Consider the following 15,187-nt stretch of genomic DNA (forward strand, 5'->3'; position numbering starts at 1 on the left):
TGGGGGAAGAAGATGGGGCCGGGAGGGATGTGGAGGTGAGCAAAGGGTCTTGCAGCAGTAGCAAGAAGAGCAATTGCAGTTTTAATGAGGCTGGGGAAAAGGCTTTGCTTTGAGCCAGCTCTTCTTCAGGGGAGATTTTCTTTTTATTGCTTCTGAAGTTACAGTTTGCTTGAGTGCAGCTTTTAATGTTTCATGAAGCAGAAACGAGGAGGACTGCTCCATGAGATGGTGGGAAGCTGACCCCAGGCACTGCATAAACAACCTTAATGGTTGGTGGCAAGATATCCGTTTAACTGCAACGGCTGAGCTGTCTCTGGAGAACAGGCTCCCCTTCCCCGGGCAGCGGTTTGTTAGGAGAAACCCCCGTGCTTTCAGGAGATGGACGCCAAGGCGCTCTGGAGGATGCCAAGAGCGCTTTGCACTATGTGAGTGCTCCAGAAGACGTCTTTGCTGTAATTCCCTTCCTGTGGAAGTGCCAGCATTGTGATGAGAAGCTGTCACTGAACGTTTTGGGGTAATATTGTACCAGCAGGTCAGCGTTTCAGGGCACGGTTAGAGCAGTCTTCATGCTTTTAGTGTAGTAATTTCAGGGAGCTGAGAGAAATGTTAAGGATTCATCTACTCAGGAAAGCCAAACTGCTTTGGGTGGCTTTGATGTGCTGTATGTGCATATGTGGTTTATGAAAATTATTATTACTTTTTTTTTTTTTTTTCTGGGAAATGCTTCTTGCAATAGACCTTCACTAAGGTAAGCCAGAGTTTGTAGAGCCTCTTTTTTTTAAGAGGGAGTATCTCTGTGCCACTAGACATCTTTCATACTTAAAAAATGTCTTTGTAGCAGTTAAACCTCCTAATCTAGTCTGATTAATATTAGAGGAATACCCTCAAAAAGGATCTGCTACTTGATAAAGATGGGTTTGAAAAAAGGGACAGGTAAGAGAGGCTCAGACTAGGACCCCCCCGAAAAACCCAGCAGGGGTGAAGATGGATCAGGGATCAGCCACCCAGCGAGCTGGGAGCAGCAAGTGGTGAATATCCTTATGATGCTAAACCCCCCTGCGATGGCACTGGGACTGGTGCAACCACATCACCCGTCTGGGGCTGCCCGAGCACTTCTACAACCCACAGCAACCTCCTGCCGCCAGCCCCAGCCAACGCTCCTCCAAGGCTGCTGCAAACCCCCCAGGGAGGGAGACAGCTGCCTTAATAAATACTGACATCAGGAGCCCATAATAACTGTTTGTTTTGCTCAGTCCTCAGAGCACAATGCAGAACTCTTAGCAATAATGAAAATAGAGGTGCTTAATGAGTGGAGCATCGTTCTTGCTTCTTGGCCACAAAACCGTGCACTGTTGCTGCAGCCTGTGCTTTCAGGGTTGTTACCTTTTGCCGAAAATAGACTTGCCAATGTTTTACTTTAGGTCCCCTGGACAAAAGAGGGCAAGAGGTGGTGTAGTTAAAGTGAAAACATTTCCCTGCTGTTCTGCCCCGTTATTTGTTCAAATTCCATATGGTCTGGGGGAAAAAAAAAAAAAAAAAAATCCCATAAATTCCTACCTTGAGGTTGCCTGGATAAGAAACAGGAAATTCCTTTTCTGTGTCAGATTGGCTTCAGATCTATGAACTGAGGCAAACCAGAAGGTAAAACCCCACTTTTTTCCCCTTTTCTCTGGTGGATGCTTTGGCCTAACTCTTCCTTCAGTGGGTTCATGCTGCAGAGCCCTGTGCACTACTTCTCCCAGCTCCAGCCAAGCAGCTGTGTCTCTGCAGGAGAATAAATGAGGTAATAACAGCTTCTCTGAAATACAAATATTTGAAGTTTGTCTTTCTGATTCCTCACTAAAGCAACTGCTCTCTAACCACTTCCTGCAGCAACCCCTTGGCCAAAGCTCATGCTTCCAGTGCCACCACCTCTCCCACCAGCCTGCGCCTAAGCACCGTAAGTCACCGCCCATCCCCAGCCCCTCCATCCATCCCCAAGAGTACCTGGAGCACCCAGGGAGACACGCAGCTCTTGTTGCCCAGACATAGGCATCTTATAAAGCCACTGGAATATTTTAAATTCTTATCTTCACCCCCAAAGCCATGTGGGATGGTCTTTCCACTGCAGAGAGATGCACCATCACCTTTTGGCTGTCCTGGAGCCAGTCTTTTTGCAAACCTCCTGGTTTTTGGGAGCCGAGTGGTGATTTAGTTAAATTTCCCCTCTCTTAGGTGTATCTATATTTAACTTATTCTGGAGGCGGTTTGACTCTCTCTTCCTGAACTCTTGGAAGCCTAAGATCCCTTTGGCCGAGCCCCAGCAGGTCTCTCTTCTCTGCAGCTGAGCCATTAGCACATTATTAACCCAGCAAGGGATAAAACACTTACTCCATGTAGTTTCAGCGTGAAGCCTTTTTGTCTGTTGAACAGTACAAACCACATGGAAACACAGAAGGCAATAACTGTACAATGTAAAATGAATAAATCCAGTTCCTTGCTTGTTCTTGACAGAGATGGGATGAATCCGTTATGAACCGCCCTGGATTTGGTGCACCTGGTTTCTGAGCAGCTCTTGGAGGTCCCTCTGGGTTAGAAAAGCAGAAGTAGCTGCATGTTGAGGTTTGTATGTGATGGCAGTTGGTCATCCCTGAATTATTCCACATGCTTGTATGGAATGTGTTGCCTACCCCGGGTTTTCCTGAGTCTCCTTCCCTCCCCAGCCTTTAGCTCTGTCTGAAATCCCAGGTGTTTTTGAAAATTTGCTGGACTCCAGGATACCAGTGGGAGATGCTATTATGGTTTAGTTTATCAGGATTTTAGTGCTGGCCCTTCCACAGCTCACCCTGTCAGTGCAAGATACTGGCTTGGTGCTGAAAAGATGACACTGATAATATTGATGGGGGAAAATGAGCTTTGAAATAGGGAATGAAGATGTGTTAGCATTGATTTGCTAAGTGTGTTGCTCAGTCTGCAACTTGTTTCTTGTCATCCTGCGGTGACCTAGGGAGTGAGGAGCTGGATTGCACTGTGACAGCTCTGATATTTAACAGACATTTTAAGAATACTTACACTGCTTGTTCCCAAAAGAAAAGCTGTGACTCCAAGGAGCACCAGGGCAGCTACAGATGATGGGGGCAGTCGCCAATCTAGTTCCTGTTGAGCACCTTCATCCCTCTGCATCCCTATTCTGCACAACAGCATCTCAAAGGCTTTATAATTCAATTAACCGAGAGCTCGTGCCCTGAGGGAACAAACCAGAGGCCAAGCCAGGTGGGTGGGAGACTCCAACCCAACCATGTGTGTTTTGGGGCTGGCAGTGAGCTCAGCAGCTTGCCCAGCAGCTTTCTGCAGGCAGAAGGTGTGTGTTGCTGAGCAATTGGAAGCAGCTGGAGCTGGCAGTGGTGGGTGAGGCGCTCTGCATGCAGCCTGACCCAGCCAGCATCCTCCACCAAAAATAATGACTCATTTTTCCCTGGAGTAAATTACTTCTTATTTCTGTAGGAGTGGGAGCACTCTGGTCTGCCAAGTCCCACAGGGTCTGGCAGGGAGAAAATTGCTGGAAGAGGAGCTTGACAGCATGAGATGATTCAGCGCCAGTTTGGCTGATGATGCCAGCTAAGCAGAAACGGGGCCAACTGGCTTCTTTAGGGGTGATCTCCTGGAAACACCGGCCCTTTTACTGCCTGCTTAGGACCCTGACAACCCTTAGAAACTGGGGACTGTAAAGAGAAGCAGAGTGTTATTGTATATATGATTCTTCCCTCTTCACCTGTATTAGAGGGGGAGAAATGACTCCAAGAAGCAAGCACCAGTGGCCAAGGAGCAAGCGCCCTGGCTGGCATCGCTGGTGGAGCAAAGGTGGGACCTGAGGCTGTGACCTCTCTAGGTCGGGGTTAAGACATGCAAGGCCACAGAGATTCATTTCTAGCAGAGCAAAATGACACATTCAAGCCTAAACGATGAGGGAACAGCCCTTCTTGTCCGGTGGAACCCCAATGTGAAGTTGTCATCACCATGATGGACCCTTTCCTGGACCTCTCCCACCTGTGGGCTCCTCAAGGCTCTCCATGGCCCTGCTGCTATCCTGAAGGGGACACTATCCCAGAATCACTGTGGGTGGGACCGATGGGGTCCTGCCAGAGCAGCCTGAGCCTTTCCCAAAAAGCAGAAGGAGAGGCTGTTGCTGAACCTGCTGACTGTGTTGGGGAACACCAAGTTGCTAGGACCAGACCACTGCTAATTAAGGTCAACCACATGCGTCCTTGATGATCCAGCATGCACAGAAAGTGATTCATCTTTAGAAAAAAGCCACTGCTCCTTATTTCTGTAGAAGTTGCTCATCTCAGCTATTTCTGGGAGCGAGCAAACCTCTGGGAGCCTGACAGCTCCACACTCACCTGAGTTGATGATTTGTGCCAAGACAAACCGGGGTCAGCTCGTGTCTGTGATGGGGCTCAAGTGGAAGCTCTTAACTTCTACTGCGTGACTGTCTTGCAGCAATTTCCATCTTTGTAATAACTAATGGAGAAAGGACAGGTTTATTTTTATTTCTCTGAAATTGGTCTAAGACAAGCAAAAGCAATGGGGTACCTCATTAGCCCTCCCATCTCCTCTCCATCACTAACTGCTGCTCATTCAAGCTGAACCTTGTCCCCAAGCAATTTTGACCCTCTGACTTTTCCACTGACTTCTGCTGAGCTCTGAGTACTTCAGAATTACTGGGAAAAGTACAGCATTTACTTCTGGGGTCAGCTGGGGCTTGAGCTTCAGCCCGAGCTGAAGAGATGGGGGAGAAGGAGGAATTGTGTTTGTCTAATGTGGGCAGCTCTTCACCAGCACCAGCCACCCAGGGGCCCTGCTAGGGCAACTCCATCACTCAAAAACATGCACCTCCTTCTTCAGCTGACCCATCGCTTTGCTTTTTTGGCATCCAGGGGAGCACTGCAGCTCTACTCTGTGTCTTTGGACACAGTCAGCAACAGGCCAAGGCAAATAGCACTTCCACCAGGAAGAGCATCACTCGAGGGAGTGACATTAAAGAAGTGTTTAAATCTGCTGCCTGGCACATAGCTGGGGAAGCCTGGCTGCCTGCCCCAGAGCTCCTCAGGGGCTCAGCCGAGAGAGGAGCCTTTGCCTCTCCTCTGGCAGCATGGAGGAGGGCACAGGAGATATTTATTCTGCAGCGCTCATCGCTTGTGGTTAATAAGAAAGTCAAACTGGAGCTCATGGCTAGGAAGAGCCCTTATTATGAGACAACAGCTAAGCAAACAGACATCAGAGGAGAAAGCTTAGGCAGGAGGGAGAGGGATCAGCATATCCATCTGCTACTGTGCTTGGGCAACCACTGGTTTTGAACCAAACTTATTGGGAAAGAGGGGGAAGACATTTCAACTTCAAAATGTCCAAATACCTGCACAGCTGCCCCCTCTCCTCCCATATTTCTTAATTCCCATGTTATTTATTACCCCTGGCTGTGGCCAGGAGCCCTCTGTAGAGGTATATATGTATTTCCCTTCTGCTGCTGCTCTTTTTAGTGATCCTTTTTTATTTCAAAATAGTTAAGTTTGTGAATAGAGAAGAGATCCTGTGGAAAGGTGACTGAGGAGAAGAGCTGCCTTTCTGCCAAGAAAAAAATCATTACTAGAGGCCTGAGCTGTAGTAACTGTGTTTTTAGACAGTAGAATTGAAAATAAGCCTAGTTTACTCATGTATCTGTTGCAGACTTACCTCTTCAGCTTGACTCAAGACCTGAGAAGGAAGAGAAGGGCACAATTTGTATGGCCCATGAAATCTGTGCTTACAGAGAAATGTGACAGCTATTTTGCAAGACCTATCCAGGAAATCAGAAATTAAGGGATCCCTGGCTAGGGTCATAATATTATTCTTAATAAACCAGGAAACAATCATAAAATAAAATAAATTAATGTTTCCTAAGCATTTTCCAGCCAAGTTCCTCCATGAACAAAATGTGTCCAATGATCCTGGTTCAGCGGACGAGGTTCCCTTTTATTGTCTGTTTTGTCAGCCACAATCGCATTCATCACTGATGACATCAAGACAGAACAAACATAGCAAGGCGGGGGCTAAAACCAGTGGAAAATTACCGGCTAATTTTGTTTGCTGTGCCTGATTAGAAGACAAAGAAGGAAATTTCCAAGAGGGTATTCAGTACACATGAAAAAATTCAGTGATCCTTCATGTACATTTACAGCTAATGCTGCATCTCGATTTATTCTGAAAGGCAGGACAAAGGATTTCATCATTTGCAGCTGCGGGAGAAACCTGAATGGTAATCAAATAATGGTAATAATACCTCGCACGTACGTAAACTCCTTCAAATTGTAATCTCTTAAGTGCTTTTTAAAGAACGGCACCATAATAAATAATATTATCTTCCTCTTAGAGCCATAGACATCTAAACAAGCTAAGGCTAAACAGCCTGGGCCCCTGCTGTTGTTAAATTCCCTGTAGGTTTGTCTCTAATGTTTTCCCTTTCGGAGGCCTGTGATAAGAAGCCTGTCAGCAGTACCCTTCCACCTAAGCAAGTTTTCCAACTTTCTTAAGAGCCCAAGGCAGAGCAAAGTGAGAAATGAGTTGATTTGGGGAGGACGTGTGGTGGCTCTTCCATGCCAGGCTCTAAGACATCCCTACCCAAAGCTGATGCTGGAGAAAAAGGGATGTGATTTGGGAGGGTGGTCCTTGGAGTTGCCCTCAGACAACTCAGTCTGGGAAGCATCAGCGTCTTGGATACCTGAGGGCAAGGAAGAAGCCACCAAGTCACCAGAGGTGAGGTGAAGGTTGGACGGTTGGCATGGAGGACAAAACTAGACTAGCTCCAAACAGGCAGGCTAAAGTCACATACCTGAACTATTGAAATCACTAATTATAATCAATTTAAGGAGAATCATGTGTGCAAAAAGAAGATGGCAATACACCTAAATGCAGTATTACCAGTTCAAAGTCAACAACAACTCAAAACTGAGGATATTGAATGCTCCTGGGCCATGTTCAAGCAGATGGGAGAGCTACAGGGCACCAAGTCTCATTAGAAAAGAGGATCATGAGATCTTTAAATACCCATCTATAATAGAAATTAACTGTAGCTGAGACACATGGAAGCGAGAATTGATTGAGCATTTGCAATGTGCAAAGGCCCCCAACATGAAGGTCTTTATCAGTTTTACCAGATCAGTTGATAAGACATTTAAGCAGGATGCGAACTGGAGGGAGAGCTGTTTACAAAGGTCATATCCTGTGTTCAAGACTCTCATGCTAATTAAAAAACCCCTTTAGCTATCTAACTTTTGGCTAATATAGTTCCTCTTCAGCTCCTGACAACAGGCTGTTTGTGGGTTGTTGCCGAGACCAAGAGCAGTACCAAGCTGGCAAGAGCCCCGGGTTATCAACCATATTTCAACCAACAAGAGAGTTTGCAAGGAGGAAACGTGCTTAGGCAGAATATTGGGCAAAAGTCTCAATAACAGAGGATGGCTCAACAATATTATCCCTTTTATACCCACCGGTTTCTGGTAGCAAAAGCTAACAGTATCTTCTTGAGAAGAGCTCAGCAGAATCCACCTTCAAACATATTTTTATCACCCATTTATCTAATTTACTTTCATTAAGGAAACAAATTATGTTCTTCTTTATATATCCAGTTTCTTTGAATTAGAGACTGTGGCTACTGGATTTCTGGAGTAGTTCTGAATTTATTCTCAGAAGACACTTGGGTTTTAGCTCGCCCTTGCAAAACAGTATTTTCCCATTTCCTGCATATAATTGGGAGAGATGAGCAAAACATCTCAACGGGGAACCTGGGGGTGGGCATTTGTTCTTGTGCTCAATAACTGCAAATTCTAGTCTAGTCTGGAAACATGAAGAGGAAACCTCATACTCTTTGTAGATCAGTTCTCAAGGATTGAGATTTTTTTTTTTTTTTAAATGAAACATGTAAATTGTTTCAGATTATGGGAGCGAAGGGGTGGTGGGTCTCCTCTTTCAAAGCCACGCACCTCATCGCATTAGTGCCTCTGAGCCCCAGTCGGAAAATAAAAGGACAAGAAGAGCTATTTAGGGCAATTTAAGGGGTTTTAATTAAGAATGAAGTATTAGAGCTTGTGAGGGGAGGAAATGAAGAGAGAAAGAATTGGCGCTGGATAACAGCCTTCGATTTCCTCTGGTGCCCTTGGTTAGGAGGACTAATAGCCCAAGGGAAGCAGTAAACACGACATCCTTTTAGCTCAATTAACACTAAGTGGGAGAAAATAGTAGGTAGTGTGGACAAACCCTACTTGAGTGAAGGGCCAGGATCCTGCCCCTATTCCTTCCACTTTCTAGACTTGGATATGCAAACCTGTACCTGCCATCTGTTCATAGCTATAAAATTTTTATAAAACAGATGCTGCAAACTGCCCCTTCAGTAAATGTCTCTCGTACAACCTTGAATTTAGAAGAAGCTTGATTTGACTTTGAAGCTACAGGGATTTTTATCACTTGGTGAAATGAATAAGAAAAAGAAAAGAACCTGACGAAGAGGGACCTCTTCTTTTCATTTTATTTGTCTGATCTTGAACAAACAGTGAAATGTTATTTTCCTGTAAGAAACTTGCAAGGAATTGGCCTGCATTTCTCAGCAGCCTTTGGGAAGAAATGGGTTTGCATCTCTGGCCACGTCCTCATTCCCTGAAGATGAACAGTGCATAGAATGGCAAACTTCATATGATTTCCAAAAAAGAAAAAAAAATTGGCCATTCATTACTCTCAAGATTTGCCAGCATGGCCGTGGCTATCACACAAACCTGTTACAGGGTGAAAAAACACGATTGCCCGGGTTTTGTGCCCTGATTCTTTTCCTTTCTCACAGTGGTTGAATCCATCATGCTCTTGGGGGACAAGACGGTGTGAGGACAGGTTGTCACCCCTTTGGGGGACACCATGGACACAGGGATGAACTTCGCACGGCAGCAGCCACCCATGATCCCACAGGCCACGATGGCTTCCTTAATCTCCAGATCTTAAGTGAGATCTTGAGCAGACCGAGTTGGGTCCACAGACCCACAAATGGCTATAAAAGCACCATTCCCAGCTCCCTGCTCCCACAAACCCCACTCCGTATGACATCCCCCTTCCTCCTGGGATTTTACAGGTCTTTGCTCTCCACAACCAGAATCTGCATCTTCTGTTGTTACTGCTCTTGTCCCTTCCCGTGTTTCTTTTGTTTTGCATTCAAGAAAAAAAAAATTTGAAACCACTGGGGACAGCAGCAGCCCCAACCTGTCCCAGCTGTATCTCTGTTCCTTTTGCAGCTGGATAATTGTTAAAGAGTAATAGTTAAATAAGGGCTTACGCAGGGGTGAATTTCTTATTTAAGACTTTACATTGCAAATGCTCAGACTCTTTGGTTTGTCTTCTCTGCATCTTTAGCCAAAGGTCAAAAAGATTTTGGTCTGGCTCTTGTTTGCTGTGAGATTAAGCCAGAGGAGAGCCTGGCTCATAAAGCCCTGAGCAGTGTTTAACCCTGTGCACTGATGATTTTCTGCAGACCCCTTTCATCCCACGGGATGAAAGAATCCATATAAAGTCCAGAAAAGTTTCCTTCTGCCTTGAAACAGCAGCCAGAGCCGGGAAGCGTCCATCTGGCGATGGATGCTCCAACCTCAGTCAGCCCAAGGTGACTTTGACTTGGAGGATCTGTTACGGCTTTGGGGTGCAGGTCCCACAGCCCCAGCAGGACCCCGAGACTTGTTCCCAGATTCTTCATTTGCTCATCTTGAAAGCAGAAAAATAAAAATCCCCTACCAACAGGCATGCCTGGGCTTTGCTAGTAAGATCTTGGCATCGGGAGAAGGGGGTGGCAGGCAGTGTGCCGCAAGCCCAAGCTGGGCATGGGGGAGAAGATCCTCCCCCACCATTCCCACAGCACTTAATGAGGTGGAAAGGTCGCCAGAAGGTTTAGCTTCACTTGCAGCATAAGTGAAATGGGGATTTGGGGATTTCTGTGTGGCGTTCAGCACAAGGAAAGCCTCCTCCAGGCACCTCTGCAAAGCTCTGACTGAGCTTTGGTGGGGAAAGGAGAGCCCTGTGCCACCCTTCCCTCTCCCCTGGGGACATTCACCTCTCACAGAAAATTGTTCCTACTGAGGACAAGTCTCTATTTTTTTTATTTGAAGCTGAGCCTCAGCTGAAGAGAATGAGCTGTGTGTGATACGTGGCTGCTGGTTTCCCTCTGTTACAGGCCGGGGCTTGTCTGGGAGGGAGGGGAGGTGCAGGAGTGCTCCAACCCTGCCCTTGGAAGGGAAAGAGGCAGGAAAAGCTGAACTGTGGAAAGGGAAAGGAAAAGACACCCTGGTCCTCTACCCAAGGGAACTTCCCGGGGCACCCAAGTCCTCGTGGAGCCCCCTGAGCACCCGCTCGCACTGGGAACCCCCCTCTGACCACCCCACCAGTGCCCCCCTTGGACCCTTTGGATATTTCAAACCCAAACCACATGCAAGCCACCTAAGACACTAGTGTGGATATCTACAACAGGTTGGATCGATACACCGCTGGCCGCTTTAGCTCCCTTCTGCAGCAGAACTGGTTTGGTTGGTTGTTTGGGGTTTTTTTTAATATTTATTCACTTTTCCACATTTTTAAGGATTTGTGTGGTTTTTCATTGTCGGCTTTGGGCCTGATTTTTCCTTGTGTGGCAGAAAGCTTTCAAGCCACATGGCAAAATAAAATAAGCCACATGACAGAAGAATATAGATACAAGGAGCTCCACATTTCTGTTTAAACAGGAGTCACAAAACAGAAGATGAAAAGGCACGTTTGCATTCCTATTTGTGCTGTTTGATGCTGGCTGCAGAACATAACTGGAACAAACAATGTTTAAAATAAACTAGAAAAAAATTCTCATATATTTGGGCTTTACTTTTGCTATTGATTCATAGGCAACAGTTGCACTTGGCAAAGAAACTGCAATTTCAGATAGACAGATACAGGGTGTTTGTAGCACTGGAGCGAGAAATCAATGTGAATGAAAGCACGTCTTGAGTCATGACCTCGTTAGGAAAAAAAAGCATGTCCAACTTTCTCCCTCCAGCTGGAGCCATTCCATTGCAGAGCTCTCCCAAAACCTCAGCCAGCTCCATTTCCCCAGCCCCAATCTCAGACTGACCCTCAAGGATCTGCCGCCGCCAGCGATGGTGACAGAGACAAACATGCCTGAGTTGTTGCTCTTCCTGGGAGGTAATTAAGCTGCAGTCAAGGATAGCTGATTTTTGTTGAATTTGAATCAATACAAACACACAGCCCGAGATTTCTGAGCCTTTATTAGAGGGAAGGACAAGCCATGCACCTTCTGGTTTGCCTTGCTGCTCCAAGACAAGCAACCCTGCCTCTGACCCTGCGTGGCCATGGGGACACAGCCAGAAGCACACACGGGTCAGGGTGCCCCCAAGGGCTCCTCCTGGGAAATTGGGTTGGGCATCTGGGTGTGAGGAGATGGTGCGTTCTCGGTGTGCCACTTGCATGGCTGGTGGGCTACGGGTGCACCAGGCTGCTGGGGACACCAAGCAGCATCTGACAAGCAAACCCACCCTTTACCCAGCAGTTTCTGGGTTAGAGCAGCCCGCTGCCAGGATTCCCACCTCCACCCAAAGCGCCTGAACATGGACATATACGATCTTAAACTACCCTGAGAGCAGAGACGGAGACACCCTCCTCAGAAAACACATCAGTCAAGATCCTTCTGGGTGCCCCAGAGTCCTACTCTGCTATGAAGGACAGTGATAATGCCACTGATGTGCCCCCCTGTGTCTGCCTGGTCTGGCTGTGGTCGGAGAAATTGGGACCCTCCAGTCTGCTCACATGAGTGGCTTCTTTAGAAAGTCGAGCAGGTTAGGAAAGTTATCCCCACGCAAAGCAAGGCATCCACATTTGGTGGCCATGTGCCCCCACACGGTCTCTGGCTGAAAAATGCACATTTCTGAATATGTATTGTCCTTTCAACAACAAACTGCAATTTAAAAGAAAAAGTGTGCACAGCAATTTACTGCTACTGTGAGAGCCAGTGTGGTGCCAGAGGCAGAAAGTGCTATCTGTTGCTTAGGAACAATCTTTATCCTACAAAATGAAGATGTACGCTGTCCAAAGAGTTTTTTAACCCCCCAAATAAACCACGGGAAGAAGTCTTTGTGCTCCAAATACTGCGCTATACCCAGCCATGAGTCAAGATATAGGGTACATGCCCCATGCCCGGCTGTGCTGCGAGATGTAGGGTATATACCCTGTCCCCAGTCGTGATCTGAGATAAGGTCTGTAAAAGCTCAATGGGAAACTTGCTGGCCCCAGGCAGCCCCCGCTTCCTGCCCTGGTGCTGGCAGGATCGTGGCTCAGGTTTTACTCCTCAGTGCACAGAACAGGCACAGAAACGGAGGCAGACTGCAGCCATGCCGCTGCAGAGGCATTTCTGAAAACTGAGGCTTATGGAGAACTACCTCAGGCTTGTTGCGTGTCTGGTCACTAATCCGGATACTCATCCTGCCCTCTGCTTCAACGAGCCGAGCAACTGTCTCTTCACTGATGCGTCTTTCCAGCTGTATGTGGGATTGGGTCAGGTGGAAACACCTCCAGCTACGTCCTGCTCTGAATGACTCTGCCTCTGCCTGGCTGCAGTGGTTGTTATTGCACTGATTTGTTTTCCCCAAAGAACAAAACATCCTGGAGCTGCTCAGAAGAGCTGCTTCTCGAGGATGCAGAGCCCATCAGTTTGTTCCCTCGTGCTCGCTCTCCTTGCCAGGCATGAGACCACTTCTGGGAACAGCAACGTACAACCACGACCAACAATGAGCTCCCGCGCCCGGTCTAAAGCAAAGTGCACAGCAGGTCCAAAAGCAAAAGTGATCCCGTGAGGTCCTTCAGTCAAGAAAATCTCATTTGCAAAGCTATCTTGTCTGAGACCCTGGTGGGAGTATCTGCCAGGGTGGAGCAGGTATTGAACCGAGAAGCCTTGCAGGACAGACCACTGGAGCTCTTCTTCTTGCGGTAGAAATAGCTGCTGAGGTGGAACCAGAACTTGTCGTGGAGGGAGGCATAGATGAAGGGGTTGTAGCAGGCAGAGCTCATGGCAATCAGGTGACATGAGACCTGGATGACATTGACGTACCTCTTGTCCAGGATGATGAACTCCTCATCGATGTCTCTGATGAAGTTCACCACCTGGAGGGGCAGCCAGCAGACAGCGAAGCACACCACCGAGACGGTCAGCACCCGGAAGGTCTTCTGCTTCGTTTTGGTCCATTTGTCTTGGCAGGGATAGGCAGCGCCCGGGATGTTCCTCCTCCGCAAGCGGTAGGTGATGGCACAGAAGGAGACCGACACCGCCAAAAGTGGGAGCACGTAAGACAAGAGGAGCATCAGGCACGAGTACAGCAGCCGCTCTCTCTCTTCGTGCTTCCAGAACTCTTCACAGATGATCATGTTGTGGCCGATGGCGTTGAGATCCAAGTAGTGGGTGTGCAGCGCTGTGGGGACAGAGGCTGTGATGGAGAGTAACCAAATGCAGGCCACAAGGCAGACACAGGCCCGGCAGCTTATCCTCCTGCGAATGGGGTACGCCACCACCACGTACCGGTCGATGGCGATGGCGGTGAGCGACAGCACCGAGACGAAGACAGTGGCAGCCTGCATCAAGGTGACAAAGTAGCACATGAACATCCCGAAGAGCCAGCCCTGCTCCTCAAAGGCATAGGAGACAGTGAGGGGGACACAGGCGAGGCACATGATGAAATCAGCTGCCGCCAGGTTCCCGATCAGGAAATTGGTGGTGCAGTGCAGCTTCTTGGTGAGCGCGATGAGGAGGATGAGGAAGAGGTTCCCCGTGCACGCCACTGCCACCAGCGTGGCGTAGAGCGGGATGAAGAGGGGCTTCAGCTCCAGGAGGAGGTCCAGGCCGGTGAAGAGAGGGGCTGAGCTGTTCTGCCAGGAGTTGTTAGGCAGCGGCGTGTGTGCCATGCTGTCCATCCCACGGCCACTGCTGCTTCTCCACGCCTTGAAGTCAAACAGGGATGAGACCGTCAGCCCTGAAAAAAGGGGTAAAAAAGGAGGGGGTGGGGAAGGGAAAAAGGAAAGGGAAAAAAATGGGGAAAGAAATGTGCTCTGGCTGTACTTCTGGGCAGAAGAACCCGTCCCCAGGGTCTAGGTGCTCTTGCACAGCCCCGTAAGTGATGCACCAGCCGACTTAAACGATGCCGCGACTTCTCAAGAGCGAGTGTGTCCCGTGGCAGACACAGCAGAGCATCGGCACGGAGAGAGCAGGCAACCTGGCTACGAAAGGGTTAACCAGACCTCAGGCAGCTGCCAGGGACAGGGAAAGCAGCTCGGGATGCCTCCTCGAGAGTAAGGTGGGAGCTGCGCTGACATAAAGCAGAAATAAAAGGTGCTCCTGCACTTTTTGCTTTCCCCTTTCCCCTGACAGCTCCAGACCGAAGTGCCAGGCCTGCGGCTGCCTCCAGCCTCTCCACCACCCCACCTTCCTTCCCCCCAGCCCACCCTGCCTCACCATTCCCCCGGCCCGGGGGGTTATTTTACCCCACTGGTTATTTCTCTGCTGCCCGTGGCGCTCGGGCTTCTCCTGCCATCGCTCCTCACCGCGACGGGACCTGAGCACGGCCACAAAACTACCGAGAGCAGCCCACGAGGGATGACGCCAAAGCCATCCTAGCCCGTTGCTGAAGGTGTGTTGCCCTTTCAACGCTGAACCGCAATTGTGTAAGGAAATGTAGGCACACAACTGTGTAAGAAAGTGGAAGGAAATGAAGAATTGCCCACCAGGACCCTCCTCTGGGACCCCACGCTGTCGAATTTACCATTTCATCCCCCTGGCCAGGACCTGCCCACTCTCCTTCCCCACAGTGAAGAGTCAAACCAGCATTAATTAAGCACCCCCGTAATGAGCTGGGACCTAGGACGGTTTCCCACCGCCCGGCCGCACAGGCAGCGCGCACGCCGGGAACACAGACCCCAGCTCCAACAGCCGAGGAGCCCCTAAATACGATCGTTATTTAAAGAAAAAATATTCAGCCCCGCTCCCAGAGCCCCCCTCCATCGCGGAGCCCCCTCCGCAGACCGAGGGGGGCTGAGTCCAGCCGGGACCGAGTCCAAGCCGGGGACTTTCCCGGAGCCCCCCCGGGGACCGAGTGCACTCACCTGCCGGGGGGGCCGG

General features: G+C 48.8%; 1 protein-coding gene across 1 annotated transcript; it reads right to left on the reverse strand.

Moving 5' to 3' along the window:
* Positions 1 to 12,316: 12,316 nt before the first annotated feature.
* On the reverse strand, positions 12,317 to 13,978 carry LOC113481024 (prolactin-releasing peptide receptor-like). Its single transcript, XM_026850274.1, has one exon. It carries the CDS (start codon positions 13,975 to 13,977, stop codon positions 12,886 to 12,888), a length of 1,092 nt encoding a protein of 363 aa, XP_026706075.1. The 5' UTR covers position 13,978; the 3' UTR covers positions 12,317 to 12,885.
* Positions 13,979 to 15,187: the final 1,209 nt, after the last annotated feature.

This window comes from Athene cunicularia (genome assembly GCF_003259725.1).
Source record: "Athene cunicularia isolate RWA chromosome 5 unlocalized genomic scaffold, athCun1 chr5_part2, whole genome shotgun sequence".
NCBI lineage: Eukaryota > Metazoa > Chordata > Aves > Strigiformes > Strigidae > Athene > Athene cunicularia.

Coding starts and splice junctions, on each gene's coding strand:
- LOC113481024 (XM_026850274.1), bottom strand. CDS start 13,977: ATGGCACACACGCCGCTGCCTAACAACTCCTGGCAGAACAGCTCAGCC.